Here is a 16902-nt window from a genome sequence, read left to right on the forward strand (position 1 = left end):
TTATAATTAAAACAGACACTATATATTTAAATAGATATAATTTTTTATTTTATATTAATTTTTATGTTTTGTAATTTCACAAAAACACATAAAAATAATAAAATAAATAGAAAAAAAATGGGTACAAAATTTTAATTATTTGTGTACATTTATACACACGCTAAACAAGAGAATAAAACATTTACAAACTTATACAACAATCACATATATATATATATATATATATATATATATATATGTTAACTAGTAAATTAAATATCTAAGAAAAAATATTCTCTATTATTAAATTTAACGTTTATATTTTCTTATAAAATATATGCAGGATAATAAATAAAAAAAAAAGTGAATTACTATTTTCGTATTATTAGTGCATCTCTAGTTATATATTAATATTATAGAAATATATATAATTTATGTTTATTTTAAAAAATAATACGGTTTTTTAAAGTTTAAATAACTTAAAAAAAATATATATAAATCTTGTAAATTATTGAAATTTGTTATTTATATTAAAGGAGAGCGATGTATATTTCATTTTTTTGTAATGAAAAATACTTGCTTTTTTTTATTATTTGAGAAATCATCTATTTTTTCGGAAATATGAAGAAAATTAAGGTTTTATTGTAAATTTATTTAAATTTAAAGAATATATTTTAAAATGAAATGAGATATATTTTATATTATTTTTTCATAGGTATAATTTTCAATGTTATCCATTTTAATATATATTATATAATAGAAAAATAATATTATTTCTAAAGAAAAAATAATAAATAATAAATAAATATAATTTTAAAAGGTTGAAAAACATAGTTCAAGAGATAATAAAATTTTTTTTTCTAATTATGTCCAATACAAGATATAATTTAGCTATAGATTTAGAAAAATGTATTATAGAGCATAAATATTTTTATTTTTTAAATATTTTTATTTTATTAAAATATATATAGTACTATTTCTAAAAATAAATATATAAATAATAATATTATATAGAATGTCTAATATGTACTACCAGTTATAAGTATCATATAAAGTGAGACTACATAGAAGTAATTTTATTTTTTAATTTAAAAATGATTTTTACTGATTAAAGTAGTATATGCCTTTTAACTAAATAAAAGTAAACCTTTCTATATTCTTAAAAAAAAATGTCGATTTATGCGCACTTTATCGCACGTATTATTTTAATAAAAAGGGGAGATTATTTTATAATAACGTGGTATTTCAAAATAAGAATTATAAAAGTAAATGAAATTTTAAAAGTGCAAACTACATTTATAAATAATTTTATATCTGTTTTAAATTATTGTATTATCTAAAAAATGAGCTAAACATTGAGTTTATTGACTTTCTTAAATGTAAATTTACTCTTTTTTTTTAAAAAATACAACAGAAGCTCAACATGAAAATAGGGAAGAAATACATATATTTTTTATGATAATATACTTTTATTATTCTCATTAACTTTTTTAATTCATTGAAAAAAAGTATTGTATATATAATAAGTACATAATAATTATCAATTTAAGCAATAAAAATAATTAGTTGAAAATAAATTAAAAAGAAGACTATAAGATGAAAAATGTTCTCATAAATTTTTATAAATTATTCTAGTTCTTTAATAAGTTGAAGGATAAATTTAGGAAAAAAAATTTCGAATAAATGAAAAAAAACATTATCAACATAATGTTAAATTATAATAGAAACATATAAGTAATTTATGAAAAATAAAAAAGGTACAATATAAAAGAATAAAAAATAATTTCTTAATAACATAACAAAAAAAAAAATTCTTAAGAATAGAAAAACTTGAATACTCTTATAATATTTTCTATATATTTATATTATATATATATATATATATATATTGCATGAATAAAAGAAAAAATTTTACATATTTTTATTCTAATTAAATACATATATTAATATTTCTTTAATTTAAGAAATTAAAAATCCTTGATATATTATATTAATAATTATTTCTTTAAATTATATATTCCATAAGACAGTAGTAAATATTTTTTTTTTAACCATCTATTAAGATATATAAAATAATTTTTTTAAAAATTATTTATATGAAAATATTAAAAGATAAAAATAATGCAAGATTTTATGTATAAAATACAATATGTACAATAATTAAAATGTAGTGTATACAATTATACTATAATAATATATTTTTCTCTTTCAATGTGTAACAAAAAAATCATTTTTAAATAAAAAAATTAATAATATATATATATATATATATATATAAAGTATTCTTTTGTGTACCCGATATTACATATTAGAAATACAAAAAAAATAGAATTTTAAATAAAAATTAAAATTTTAACATAAATATAATATATATACGCAAAATGGAAAATAATTTTTAGTGAAAAAGTTAATTAAATATTAGTATAAATATAAATAAAATTCTATTTAAAAAAAAATGTCTAATTTAAGAAAATATTTGCTTTATTTTTTTTTTATTATAATAGGAATATGTATATTTTTTTTATAAAAATGCAATAAAAAAAAAATATATATATACATATTCGGACTACTAAATTTTCCATTTTTTAAAAAGGGGCACATGAAATAAAATAAGTTTTCACATAAACAGTTTAAAATAAAATTAATTTTTTTGGCTATTAAATTTATTGAAAAAAAGAGATAAACAAAAAATTAAAAATATATAATCTAACAAATTTAAAAAATTATAGAAATTTTATATTCATTTATAAATGTTTTTATTTATATAAAAAAAAAATGTGGAAATTTATTTTTTTTTACTGTTTTTATATGTATAACACTAAAAAGGACAATAAAGCTTTTTCATTTAACCAAAATATTGTTTTTTAAAAGGAAAAAAAAGAAAAAAAAAAAAAATTAACTACAAATTTCTTTAAATATTTTATTTCATTTCATTAAATAATAAAGAGTTGAATTTTAAATGAAATTTCATTGTATTAATATATTCATAAATATTACACATTAATTTTTATTTTAATCATTTATAATTCAGTTATTAAAAGATTAAATAGGCTAAATATTAAGTACGAGAAAGAAAAAACGAAAAAAAAAAAACTATAATGTATATATTTATAAAATTCAGTTATTTAAGCCATTTACTTTTATAAAAATATATTTAAATTTCTTTTAAAAAATAATGAGAATATAAAAATTTAACTTACTGGTATTTAAAATAAAGCCTTTTTCAATTTTGTTTTCCTTATATATATATATTAAAAAAAAAAATATAATAAAATGAAAAAAAAAATATATATCCAAAAATTAAATGTGCTCTTAAATTTCTATAAACACATAAGGAAAATAAATGAGTACAATTAAGTGTCCTTGACTAATAATTAACACAGGAAAATAAAAAAATACCCTTCATAATTTTTTATGAAAATAAAAAACAATTGTGTACAATAAAATGTTAACAGAGGAAATTATATTTTTAAAATATATATATAATAAAAAAAAAGTACTTCATAAATTTTTACTATAAAATAACTTAAATGCCACTAATATATATAATTAAATTTCACTTTTTTTTTTTTTTTTTTTTTTTTTAAATATAAAAAAAAATATATATTAAATAAATATTTATGTTTTTTTTAAATGAATATTCATAAAATACATTTCTTTAATAAGAAATAAAATATCTTAATAAGTATATAAAAATAATATTAAATAAATCTTCAATTTTAAACAATATATGGAAGATACATTGAACATTATTTTTTGCATTTTTTTTTTTTTATAAATACATAGAGATTACATTGATGAAAAAAAAAATTTAAATATACATTTATATATATACATAATTTTTTATAATTGATACAAATACGAGGCATCAAAACATTATGACACCTAAAAGTATATTCTATTTATTTTTTTTTTTAAATAAAAGTGCAAAAAGAAAAATTGTATTTATAAGAAGCTTAAAAAATTAAAAAAAAATTATATAAAAGTGTATAATAAATTATTCAATATGTTGCGTGATGCATATCCATAATTAAAATAATATATATATAAGCATTTAAAAATTTATATAAAATTTCATAGAAAAAAAAAAAAAAAAATACATTTTAAAATATTCTCTATATATTTATATTCAAAATTTTCTTATATTTTCATTATTGAATATATATATATATTTTTTTTTTATTTTTATAATTAATACTATAATTAATTTTTCCCCCCCCCCCATAAAGAAATATAAAATTTTCTATAAAATTTTTTTTTTAAATTTTACAAAGTTTATATATACTCATTAAAAAGAATAAAGTTTTTAACAAATAAAATAAATGTTACTAGTTACCTTTAAATCTATAAGGAAAAATCAGCAGTAAACAAATTTGAAGTATTTTACTAATAAAGAAATATATATATTTATATTATATTAAATATTATAGAAAAATTATAATATAAAGAATAAATAATATATATATATTAAATAATATAATAATAAACATATGAGTATATAAAGATAAATAATTGTGAATAACTGAAAAGAAAAGAATAAAAATAAAGAAAAAGCAAAATTGAGAAAAATAAATAAATAAATAAACAAATAAAACAAAATAAAGTATGTAATTGAATAAATTTAATTGAAATTAGGCAATATAAAAATAAATGATTAAATTAATAGATCAAAATAAGATATATTAAAAAAAATAAAATTGTAAGAACAATTAAAAATATTACCAATAAATAAAAAGAAATATATTTTTGAATAAAATAAAAGTGTAATAGATAAGTAAAAGGGAATGAATTAAAGAAAGAAAAAATTATTACATTTCATAAATTAAAAGTTAAAAAAAAAAAGAATAAGAAATATTCAAATAAAAGATGCACATATAACTAATACTGAAATATATTTAAAAATTTAGCCATATATAACATTAAAGTTTAATATAATATAGAATATTGAAATACATATAGAGATAAATAAATCTTAAGCATATAAGTAAAAAAAAAAAAGTGAAAAAAAAAGATAAATGGAAAATAATAAAAATAAAACTATTATATATGAATTTGATGTAGATAACTGAATTAATCATCTAACAAGAATTTTAATATACTATATTTAAAAAAAAAAAAAACTATACATATATAAATATATCTATATATATATTTCTTTTTGTATATGTTCATTAATTATATATAAAATTATTATTAATGTTAATATAATTATCATTGTTAATTTTTTTTTTAATTTTTTTTTTTTTCATTGGTAATTTAAATAGATGGGGGCTTATTTATCATCACCAAAAACAAATAAAGAATCTTGTGATGGGGGAAATTTAGAAGTAGACCCAAGTAGATTTGGGTTATCATGTATGCAAGGTTGGAGAAAAAATATGGAGGATAGTCATATTTGCTATAATAATTTAAAATTGAAAGAAATAGAAGAAGATATTTCTATATACGGAGTATTTGATGGGCATGGTGGACCAAACGTATCAAAATGGATTTCTTATAATTTTCGTAGAATTTTTTTAAAATGTATAAAAGAGGCAAATGAAGAATTGATAAAAAAGAATTTGGATAAATCAAAAAATTATAAACTAAAACTTATTAAACTAACTCTTGAAAAAACTTTTTTAAAACTTGACGAAGAAATGTTATTAACAGAAAATCAAGAAAAGTTAAAAAAATATAGTGTTCCTACTCAAGAAAATGAAGAAGAGTCAGATACAAGAGAAAATTACATATATTCCATTTTAAATGATATCATGTCAAAAAATATTAGTATTAAAGCTATTGAAAGAGATGGAAAGAGATGCTTACAAGTTGTTTATAATAAAGATGGGAACCCTGTAGGAGAGGAAGGGAATACGGATCCCTCTTCTTTATCATCTTGTGAAGAAAACAATCTTTCCGAAGATAATAATAAATCAGCACAATTATTTGACAATTTAGATCAAGAATTAAGAGATGAAAAGTATGATGAAGTAGATAATAAGGAGAATGAAAAGGAAAATAAAAAAAATGAAGATAATGATATGATAAAGAAAGATGATGCAAATTCTGATGCTATAACTACAAATGATAATGGTGGAAGAATGAAAGAAGAAAAAGAAGAGGAAACAAATAAGGATACTAAAGAAAATAAAAATTCAGAAGAAAATAAAGAAGATATACATAATAGTAAAATAAATGGAGAAAACAAAGATAAAGAAATAAAATTATCCAACATGGTAAAAGTAGAAGAAAATACAGATAATAATAATGGGGTATCGAATTTAAATGAGGAAAAAAATGTAATACTACCAACAGGAACAAATGAAGAAAATAAAAATAAACTAATAGATGATAATAAAGAAAATTATGATTGTATGGATAATGAGGAAACTAATTCAATAAATACAAAAAGATTAAAAAAGGATATAGGTAGTGATTATTCTAATAATGAAAAGGATAATAAAGAGGAAGAAAAATCAAAAAATAAAGAAAATGATAAAATAGAATTGGGAAAATCAGAATTAACATATGATAATTTGAAATGTATGGAGGAATCTTCAGAAGTAAAAAGTTATCTCAATGAAATTGATAATAATAATAATAACAATAACACAAATGGAAATATAAGTTATGAAGAAAATTTAACAAAGCTATATGAAAGAAGTAGTAGTAGTAGTGATGAAGGAATATATGATGAAGCAGTAACAAATGTGATTGATAATAACATAAGTAACAGTACTGATAATAATAACGAAGGAGAAGATTGCAATGGAATATACTCTTCTGAAGAGCTACGTTTATTTGAAAACTATTATTCAAATGATTATGAAGATAATATAGCTTATAGTTGTGGATCAACCGCCTTAGTAGCAGTTATATTAAAGGGATATTTAATTGTAGCTAATGCAGGGGATTCAAGAGCAATAGTTTGCTTTAATGGGAATTCGTTAGGTATGTCCACTGATCACAAACCACATTTGCAATCAGAAGAAGCGAGAATTAAAAAGGCTGGTGGCTATATAGCTAATGGAAGAGTAGATGGAAATTTAAATTTAACTAGAGCTATTGGAGATTTGCATTATAAAAGAGATCCTTTCTTACCTCAAAAGGATCAAAAAATTTCAGCTTTCCCTGAAATTACCTGTGTTACTTTAACTCCTGAAGATGAATTTTTATTTCTTGCATGTGATGGAATTTGGGATTGCAAAGAAGGACAAGATATTGTTTGTTTTGTTAAAACAAGACTAGAAAAATTTGAGGAAATTCCCGATGATGCTGTTGTTGATAATGGGGATAATAATGAAAATACTGATAATAGTTCTAATGAAAATGGAAAAGTGAAGGATACTGAAAATAATTTAAATAAAGATGAAAATTCAAATAATCAAAAAAGTGAACAAGATGATGAAACGCAGATTAAAAATTTAAATGATGACACTGATAAGGATAAAAATAATAATATATTATATCAAGATGAAAATAAAAATGACATATCTCAGGAAGAAAATAAGAATGAAAATGAAGAAGATAAATATGATTCTGCACCAGTTATAGAAAGAAAAAAATTTGAAAAATTTAACAAATTATCACAAATATGTGAAGAATTGTGTGATGAATGTTTATCTAACAACTATAAAGAAAATGATGGCATTGGCTGTGATAATATGACTTGCTTATTAGTTCAATATAATCCACTTTATAAAATGCAAACAGAAAAGAAATTTTTAAACATTGATGAAATTGAATAATGGAGAGAAGAATATAATAACAAATACTAAAAACAACTATTTAAATATATATATTATAAAAAAAAAATATATATATAATTATTGGTATTATTACATAATAGAAATAATATTTGTTAAATTATTTAGTTTAAAACAAGAGGAAAAAAAGATATTTAATAATGTTTTATATATATATACATATATATATTTACTTAATTTTTTTCATTTATATTAAAATTTTTATAAATTATATATAAAAATAATATAAACAGTATTTAAAAATAAAAATCTAAAAGTACAGTTCATATGAATGAATTGACTTTTTATTTTAAATATATGTATGTTTTATTATCCTTTATTTTTACTTTATCTCATTATATTTTATTTTATCATATTTTTTTTTTTTTTGAAGGTACTTTTTTATGTCATATTATTTATGATATCTATATAATATGTTTTTACATTTAATGCATAAACAAAAAAAAAAAAAAAAAAGAAATTATATAAACATTTTACTTTATCATTTTATTTAATTGTCAATTATATATTAAAACCTTTAATTTAACTTTTATTTTCATTTTTATTCTCTTTTTTTTTTTTTTTTCTTAAAAAAAAAAGAAAATGTTTTATATATTATTCTGCATTAATTACAACTAAACCAACCATATATAAAGAAAATTATCTAAAAAATTTTACACTTTATATAAAATATGTAAAATATTTAATTTATAATATATCAATTTACATTTAACTGAAAAATAACAAAAATAAATTCATAACGTCATACACACTATATGATATCCGTTAGACAAATAAATTCGATTCTTTTGATGATTTTAAGAAAAATGTTAACATTTTTCTTAACTTTTCTTTTAATTCATCATCATCTAAACAATCAAGGAAATCTGAAAAAAAAAAAAAAAACATAAAATGAAATGAAAAAAAAAATACTAAAAATAAATACACTTCTTAAAAGAGTAAAATATATGTAAACGGCGACATTTAAGCTACGTATAAAAAAAAAAAAATTATATAAATCTCATATATATAAAAAAATATATGTGGCTATAAAAAACAAAAAAATAATATTAAAATGAAATATCTTTGTTCTTGAAAAAAGAGTTATATATATATATATAGTTACCTAGTATATTTTCATATAAAGATTGTATATTTACATTTCTAGTATACAAATGAATAAGTATATTATTACAAATATATGAATTGTTCATAAAAAAAAGTGCTATTATAATTACATCAATTAAATGATATATCAAATATCCTTTATCACATAATTCCATATATTCAAGATTTTTTCTGCAATCATCATCAATTTGAATATTCATTTTTTTTAAGTTCTCATTTACTAATAAATTTTTTTTTTTTTTTTCATTTGTTATAATATCACTATATTTTTGTCTTAATTCTAACAAACGAATAATTTTTTCACATTTTTTTTCACCAAATTTATTAAGAACTCTGCTAAGATATGTACTTGTGCAATATAAAGTTAAATTAGATATAATTGTAATTATATTTTCTTCAAACTCAAATAAGTTAATTTTATTTTTTTTTATATTTCTTAACATAAATAAACAAAACAAATATTTCAAACCATTTAATTCTATGAATTTGTTACATGAATCTTTATCATTAAGTACAAGTGCAAAGATTTTTAAAGCAGGAAAACATAAAAATTTCCTTTCACTTAATAACTTTAACATTAATTCTAATCCTATAGTACTTTCAAAAACCTTTTTATTCTTATTTAAAAGTAACAAGTTCCCTAATGCTTGAAAACAATTAAGCAAAATTTCTTTTTTATGTAAGTTTGAAGGATCTTTTTCTTTATATTTAGAAATATATTTTAAAAGTGAATTAAAGATTGTAACAGAATAATAAAAATCATCGTAAACATTTTGAGCAAATTGATTTATTCTTAAAATAAGAAGCACTAAAATTTCACTAGCATATAAGGAATTAGAATCTTCACTTTTTATCTCAGTACTAATTCTTTTTAATAAAAAAAATAATAATTTTGAATTGGTTAACAAATCATTTTGTAGATTATTTTCTAATTCAAAAATGTTTTCAAATATATTAAAAATAGAAGACATAGCGTTATAATATTCTTCACTTTCTTCTTCATTTATTTTTTCTAAAACATTTATAATAAAATGATTTAATTTTTTTTTGTTTAAATATTCGATCATTGCATCACACACTTCTTTTTCTAGTTCATATACATTTGATGGGTTAGTTATTTCTTTAATAATTTCAATAACTTCAATAACAATGTCAGTATTCTGATGATTTAATAAATCAATTATATCTTCAAAAATACCTGAATCTATCATACTTTTGTATAAATTTGTGCATACACTTAAATTTTTTGTATTTACTAGTATTTCATCTAAATCAACTTCACTATTTACCCATTTCTCAGGATTATCTGGATATTCAATTCTGTCCTGTTCATTTTTTTTTTTTTTTTTTTTTAAAACACCTGCTAATTTTTTTATATTACTTTCATCAATACATTCAACCTAAAATAAAAAAAAAAAATAAGTGGATATTAAAATGTATCCAAATAAAAATAATACACATAAAAAAAATAGAAGAGAAAACATATAAATACATAGTAAAAGTAATATTAAAATATTTTCATATTATTCTTTCTTCAAAATTTTATAGATATTTTTATAAAATTTTTAAAATAAATGAATTCAATTTCTAACATTCTCAGCTTGTTTTAGTATTTCCTCTATGTCAATCTCTTCATCACTGTATTCCATATTCATAAATTACATATTATTTAAAAAAAAAATAAAAAAAAAAATAAAAGGTCATAAAATGCTAAAAATATAATTGAAAAGCTGATAAAATTAGTAACTATAAATTCATCTTGTTTACAAAAATATCTTGATATAAAACCAAAAAAAAAAATATTATCAAAATATTTAAAAGATTAACAATATTAATTTAAAATAAAAAAAAAAATAAATTCCAAATTTTTTACGTAAATAAAAATTTACATTTTTTTTTATATACTATAATTTTGTAACATATTAACTTTATTATATAAATTTGTAAGTATTTAGAAATATTATTATTTAAAAAAATATAAGCATCCTTCATAAAAGTACATGGTTTGGATAGATAGAACTGCCATTTTCATGATTTCTAATTTAATTTTTTTTAAAAAATTTATAATAAAAAATAAGTTATAAAATTTTAAATGAAAAAGAGTTAATAACACTATAAAAAAAAAAAAAATTACATTATTATTTAATAAAATATAAAATCATTCGTGTAAAATAAGATTTATAAATACAATAAACATTTATGATATGGTAAAATTAAATTAAGATCAATTATTGAAAATAAAACATATCATTATAAAAATAATAAGCATAATAATTCAGTACTTTCAAAAATGAAATCGGGAAATATATACAAAAAAAGGGAAAAAAAGAGAAAAAAACATTAAAATTAATTAAAATTTTTTTAACTTAAAAGGAAAATATATTAATATACAAAATTAAAATATAATATATATATATATTGTTCTAATCATTGTATTTAAAATAAAGATAAAATTAAAATAATAAAAGCATAAAAATAATTTTATATTATAAAATATGTTAAAAAAAAAAAAATTTTTCTTTTTAATTACAAAATTTGTTTAAATAAATTAATTGAGAAACTAATCAATTCATCAGATATAGAAATAAAATATAATTTGACTATACCATTAGAATTATTCTTATTTTTAATAAAATCACATAATAATAGCAAAATGGGATTTTTTTTATCATCAAAATAGTAATTAGTATATAATATAATATAAGAATTGAAATGAAAAATTTTAAATGAATTACGTAATTTTAATATACTTATAAATTCATCGAAAGATGTAAAATCCATCATATTATAAAAATATGCTTTATAATAATATTTACCACCGTAATTGTTTTTTATAAAATTATTTAAATATAAACTATTCGGTTTAAACAAAAATAAATGAACAAAAGGTAATGATACTTTAAATTTAGTAGTTGTATTATCATTAATCAAACATTCAATATTTAAGAATAATGGTAAATTAATTAGATAGCTGCTATTAAAAGATAACTCATATAATAAACATATTTCATTTTTTTTTAAATAAATATAATCATTATCCCCCGTTATATTATTATTATTGTTGTTGTTTTTTAAATATCTCTTTATTACTGTAATGTTTTCCATTTTATTTTCATTTATATAACCTTTTATATACATTAAACTATAAAAGATAGATTTTATATATATATTCATATAAATATTTTTGTTATTATCTTCAAAAATATCCAAATAATCTGATTTACCTTTATATATTTTTTGGTTATATTTATCATTAAAATATATATTTGCGTAAATTTCAACAAATGCATTTTTAAAAATTAATCCTTTTAAATTTTTTATATAAAAATTTCTCAAGAGTTTTTTATGATAATTTATTTCTTCATGAGATGTAAATTTTGAATTCATTTCTGCGTGTAAATAATTGTCTAAAAACGAAATATTATGTTCTTTTTTTTTACATTTATTTATTATTTTTTCCAAATTGCTAAAATAATTTTTTTTATATTTGTTCACTACATAACTATGATCACTTTTGGATAATATTGTTTCTTTGTGATTTCCAGGAACTTTCAAAAAATAATTATATTTTTTTTCAAAATTTTTGAAATCACTTAGATAATCATTAGTATTTTTTTTATTTATATCATAAAAACATTCAGAATCCTTAAAACTTAAATATTTATTTACTTCTTTTTTGTTATCATTTTCTTTTTCCTCTACTTTTTTTTTCCTACTTTTTTCATTTTCTAAGTAAAGAGAATACTTTTCATTATTTAATTTTTGTTTTTTTTCCATATTTTTAACATTTAAAGAAGTTTTATCACTTATATTAATTTTTTTTTCTAAATCTTTTTTATTATTCATATTATGAATAGTTTCGTTTTTTTCAATATTATTATGATACTTATTATTACTGGTTGAATTATATTCATTATATACAACGCTGCTTCTTTTTTTTTTATAATTATTTATATTTTCTTTTTGAATTTTGTCTTTCATTCCAGTAAAAATATTATTATACTTATCTTTATTAATATCACTATTATAACTAAAATTATCTCCTTTTTCATTTAAACTATCATTATCAAAATCCTCAATACATTTATTCATATGATTATTTTCCATTTTATATTTTAATGTATTTTTTCCTATTTTATTCTTTTTATCTTTTTTTTTGAAGAGGGATCTTTTTTTACTTTTCTCTTTATAATTTTTAATATTAAATGAAAATGTGCTATATGTAACACTATTTATTCCATTGTGACTCGATAAGATTTCATTAAAATTACTATTGCTATCATTTACTATTTTTACATTATTAATATCATTTAAATGAATATTGTTTTCTTTCTCTTCTTTTTCATTAACCGATGAGTGATCTTCCTCATCGTACTCTCTTTTTATATTCAAATTTGAATTATCAATTTGATCATTATCTAATAGTTTATCATTATCCAAATTCAATTTGTGTATATAATTACTTATATGTTTTTTTACTTTTTTACTTGAATCACTATTATCATCATTTTTTTCCTTTTTTTTCTTAGAAAACGTAATATTTTTTTTATATTGTTGTATTAAAAATTCATCAGTTAATGCATCATCTAATATTTTATCTTTTGATTTCTTTTCTTTATCAGATGATATTTTATATGATATATCTTCATAAATGTTTGGAAAATTATTTTCATAATCATTTTTATATTCAACTAATGAATTATCACTGTTACAATTATTCTCTTTTTCATAATGTGATTTAGACAAATCGTCAGAGTATTCTAAACTTAAATTTATGTTTTTTTTATTTTTTAAGCATTTTATGCTATTAAAATTTTCATTGCTATTTTTACATATATCTTCATTTATTAAATTGTGATTTAAATTAGTTAATAAATCATTATAATTATCTAATTTATATTTAGAAAATTTCATATTCAACTTCTTGAAGTTTAAAAAATTAAAAGAATTATCATTGTTACTATAATGAAAATGATGCATATGTTTTAATAAAAACAGTAGATATGACAATAATTTTTCATTTTTAAATTGTGCATTCTGCAACTGAAATAACAGATTATTTATTTTACTGTTGAGATTATTATTAACTTGACTAGAATTTTCTAATTTTAGTTTATATTCAACAAAACTCGTATTTAATTTAGAAATTTTTTGAGATAAATAACTATTCTGTTTTTTATTTTCCTCAGCAATCTTTTCTGCTTCATCTATTTTCTTATTTTCTTTTCGTAACTTTTCTATTTTACTATTTTTTTTTTTTATAATTTTTTCAATTGTTTTAATTATTTCTTTTTTCCCATTAATAATTTCTTTTAATTTATTATTAGCTTGGACATAATTTTCATTATCCAATTCTAAAAGCATCACAGTTTTATCTAATTCTTCAATTTTTTTTTCATTTTCTTTATTCTTATTTTCATAAAACATTTTTTCTTTATTACAAATATTGTATAATTCTTTGTACAGATTTATATTATTTTCTATAATTACTTCTGTTTCATAATCAAATTCATTATTTTTTAAAACAATATTCATAATTACATAAGAATGGTTGTTTGAAACTTCTCCCTCTATTTTATGAAATTCATTTTTTTCTTTTTCGTTCATTTTATCACTTTTAATTGAAGTATTATTTATGTTTCCAAAATTTTGAAAACTATTAATATTATTTAGATTATTAGAATTTCCAAAATTGTTAGTTTTATTTATTCTATAATAATTATCGGAATTATTATTTATATCTAAAGCATTAGACATATATTTAATGGATTTATAATTTTCCATTTGCGTGTTGTTATATGAATTTTCAATATTATTACAATAATTTCTATTAATAAAACTATTATTTTTATTAAATAAATTTCCACTATTATCTCCTCGTTCTTTAAAATGCAATTTTTCGTGAACTGCTGTTAATAAAAAGGCTGTTGGTGTAAAGAATTTAGTTTTTTTCAAAATGGTTTTATTTAAATTTATCAAGCATGTGTAATAGTAAGTATTATTTTCACTATCAATTATATCAATAGATAAAAATAATTGATTATTATAAATAATGGAAAATTCGAATAATTCTGATATATCTATGGTAAATTTCTCGACTTTTTTTTTTTTACTTCTTTTTTTTATATTTACTTTATTATCTAATGATTTTAATGTTAAATAAATATATACACTTTTTATATCTAATAATACATTAATAATTTCTGATATATGAACTATTATAATCAATGAGTTATTTGAAGAATTCTCTATATTAAAGTCATATGTTTTATCTTTAGAATTGTGTTTCAAATAGTTATTTTTATTTGAATTTAATGCATTATCATATGTATATGTGTAATTATTCTCAATAGTACTTGAATCTTCTTTTTCAAAATTCTTTTTCTTTTTCTTTTTTTTTTTTTTTTCATTTGAATGTGTATCATCAACTAATTCACTACTTAAGCTATTTGTATTATAAAAGCTTTCAACCTCCTTGTTAAAAGAATATTTTGAATCCAGTGTAAAGAAATGTTTATCATTAATATCTTTCTTTATATTTTTATCTTCATTAATGTCATAGCTTTTTTCTCTTTTTTTATTTTTTATTTTTTCATATTTTTTTTTTTTACTTTTCTTCCCTTTTATATCTTCGACTGTATTACCTAAACTTTTATATTTTTTTTTTTTTTTATCTTCACTTTCTTCATGTACGCTTTTGTATTTTTTATCTTTCTTTCTATCATTTCTCTTTTTTCTATCACTATGTTTTCTTTTTATATTTTCTTTTGTTTCATCAGAATATGTTGTATGATAAGAACTACGCGGTATTTTCAATGTTCCATCTTTCTGGTTTTTTTCATAAGTTTCGAAAAGCTTAATTGATTTATCAACTACTGTAGATGCCTATTAAATGATTTAATTGATATAAAATAAAATAAATAAATAAATTAAAAATAAAGAAAGAATTTATCCATTATAAAAGTAAGTTTGATCATACATTTGTATCATCTTCTACTTCATATAAATATTTAATAGACATAAAAGTTAAAAAAATAAATAAAATAAATAGCATAAAAAAAAAAAAAAGAATATACTTCTACTAATTCTTCAAAAAGTTTTGCATTTCCCTTTTCCAATGCTTCTACTGTTAATTTTTCTATTGAAAACAAATCTCTAAAAAAATTGGGGAAAAAAGGATATTTTTATATGATTTAACAATAACACGTTATTTAATGAATTTCAATGATACTTTACAGCTTTCTTACTTTTTACATTTTTCATATATATCTCGTATTACAGCAATATCTATAAGAATAAAAAAATATAAATTTAAATATATTTATTTACATAAATTTCTATTTCTTTAAGTAAAAATATAACAAATAAAAAAAATAATATAAACCATTCAAAAATATTCTATTCTAATAACCTGTTGAATTAAATTGTATACAAGCTTCTAATTGTTTTGCTAGTTCTTTATAATTTAAAATATTTTGCTTTACGTTATTCATTATTTTTAAGAAACTCAAATTTCTACGATTGTTTTTAAATACTTTTATAGCAGAAGTGTTTGTTTAACATTTTTTTAAATATCTTTGAAAAAAAAAAAAAAAGATGATTCCACTATATAAATATAAACAAGAATTTTTATTTCATTTATGAAATATCACATAGCAAAAAAAGAAAATATAACAATATTATTTTTTAGATAGCAGTATAAATGTGCGTATATAAAACAGAAAAATAGAAAAAAAGTATATATTTTGGTTGTGAAACTTTTTTTAATGATACTTTTTTTTTTCTTTTTTTTTTCTTTTTTTTTTAAACCATTTTAGAAACTTTAAAAATTTTTTTTTTTTTATATTTCTCAAAAATAAACGCCCATAAATGAATTTATATATATATATATATATATATATATTTTCTATTTCTATATAAGTTTTTTATAATGTTTTTTTAATGAAAATAATAAAATATGAATGTTCCTATTAAACATTGAGAACGGAGTTTGCGAAAAATTAAAAATTTTTAATTTTTATTTGATCCTTTATTCATTTATATTTTATTATTATGCACTATTATGCAT

At 17.6% G+C, this 16902-nt stretch overlaps 3 protein-coding genes across 3 annotated transcripts; 1 reads left to right on the forward strand and 2 right to left on the reverse strand.

The window, feature by feature from the left end:
• Positions 1-5243: 5243 nt before the first annotated feature.
• Positions 5244-7709, forward strand: PPM2 (protein phosphatase PPM2, putative; the record flags this gene model as incomplete). Its single annotated transcript, XM_028676810.1, has 1 exon — positions 5244-7709. One exon carries the CDS (start codon positions 5244-5246, stop codon positions 7707-7709), a length of 2466 nt encoding a protein of 821 aa, XP_028533262.1.
• A 783-nt stretch (positions 7710-8492) lies between these two features.
• On the reverse strand, positions 8493-10489 carry PRELSG_0936300 (beta-catenin-like protein 1, putative; the record flags this gene model as incomplete). The annotated part of the gene is made up of 3 exons (XM_028676811.1): positions 8493-8593; positions 8833-10234; positions 10427-10489. The coding sequence occupies 3 exons, from the start codon at positions 10487-10489 to the stop codon at positions 8493-8495; spliced, it is 1566 nt and encodes a 521-aa protein (XP_028533263.1).
• An 871-nt stretch (positions 10490-11360) lies between these two features.
• Positions 11361-16327, reverse strand: PRELSG_0936400 (conserved Plasmodium protein, unknown function; the record flags this gene model as incomplete). Its single annotated transcript, XM_028676813.1, has 4 exons — positions 11361-15719; positions 15911-15989; positions 16082-16121; positions 16246-16327. The coding sequence occupies 4 exons, from the start codon at positions 16325-16327 to the stop codon at positions 11361-11363; spliced, it is 4560 nt and encodes a 1519-aa protein (XP_028533264.1).
• Between the last annotated feature and the right edge of the window lie 575 nt (positions 16328-16902).

The sequence above is a fragment of the Plasmodium relictum genome, assembly GCF_900005765.1.
Source record: "Plasmodium relictum strain SGS1 genome assembly, chromosome: 9".
NCBI classification, from domain to species: Eukaryota; Apicomplexa; class Aconoidasida; order Haemosporida; family Plasmodiidae; genus Plasmodium; species Plasmodium relictum.